This window comes from Nematolebias whitei, chromosome 19 (genome assembly GCF_014905685.2).
Source record: "Nematolebias whitei isolate Nwh7 chromosome 19, NemWhi1, whole genome shotgun sequence".
NCBI classification, from domain to species: domain Eukaryota; kingdom Metazoa; phylum Chordata; class Actinopteri; order Cyprinodontiformes; family Rivulidae; genus Nematolebias; species Nematolebias whitei.
In genome coordinates, this window is record NC_056516.1 from 38,635,969 (window position 1) to 38,636,670 (window position 702).

At 53.0% G+C, this 702-nt stretch overlaps 1 protein-coding gene across 1 annotated transcript in view; it reads right to left on the minus strand.

Annotated features, from left to right (window-relative positions):
• The window catches only part of LOC119425899 (serine/arginine-rich splicing factor 10), a 3,493-nt gene continuing 2,791 nt past the window's right edge, over window positions 1–702 (minus strand). Inside the window, exon 6 of the mRNA XM_037693455.1 lies at window positions 1–623. Coding sequence (XP_037549383.1) covers window positions 410–623 — 214 coding nt within the window. The 3' untranslated portion in view covers window positions 1–409. The remainder of the gene's footprint in view (window positions 624–702) is intronic.

The following is a 702-nucleotide window of genomic DNA, read 5'->3' on the forward strand; positions in this document are numbered from 1 at the left end:
TTCAGTTTCAGATTTATTAACGAAAACAGAAACGATCCTCCTGAAGAGAAAACATGCAGGAACAGAAACGACCCGATCCTCCTCAGAACCGCCGCCTGGAGTCACCTCACAAATAAAAACCGACAGAAATATGTTTACATTAACACTCAACTGATGAACTACACGAGAGTTCATCTGAACCGGACTTCAGGAGGAATCGGAACCTAAAGGACTCCTGAAGACCAACATCTGGGCAGCTGTTCAAATACTGGATCGAGAACTAAAAACATCTGAGCCCGTTCAGAGCGACTTCAGATTCTGACTGGAGGGAAACTTTATAAAAATCAGAACAAGCAGCCGTGTTCTGCAGACGGAGCCACACCCGGGTCAAACGGGCCCGTCTGATGGGGGGGAGGGGGGTTGTGTCTTCTTAACGGCCTCGGGACTTCCGCCCGGCCCAGGAGCGAGAACGAGAGCGGGATCTGGACATGGACCTGGACTTGGAGTGGGAGGGGGTCTGGGCCCGCCGCGGTTCTTCCTCGGTGTAGTGGGCCACGGACGGGTCCAGTTTCTCCTGTGGGGTCGCGGATCTGGAGTGAGACCTGGACCTCCTTCTGGACTCTCTGTGAGGCCTCTGCCTGTACCTGAAAACAGGAACCAATCAGAACGTTGCAGTTAGGAACCAATCAGATCGCTGCAGGTAGGAACCAATCAGATCGCTGC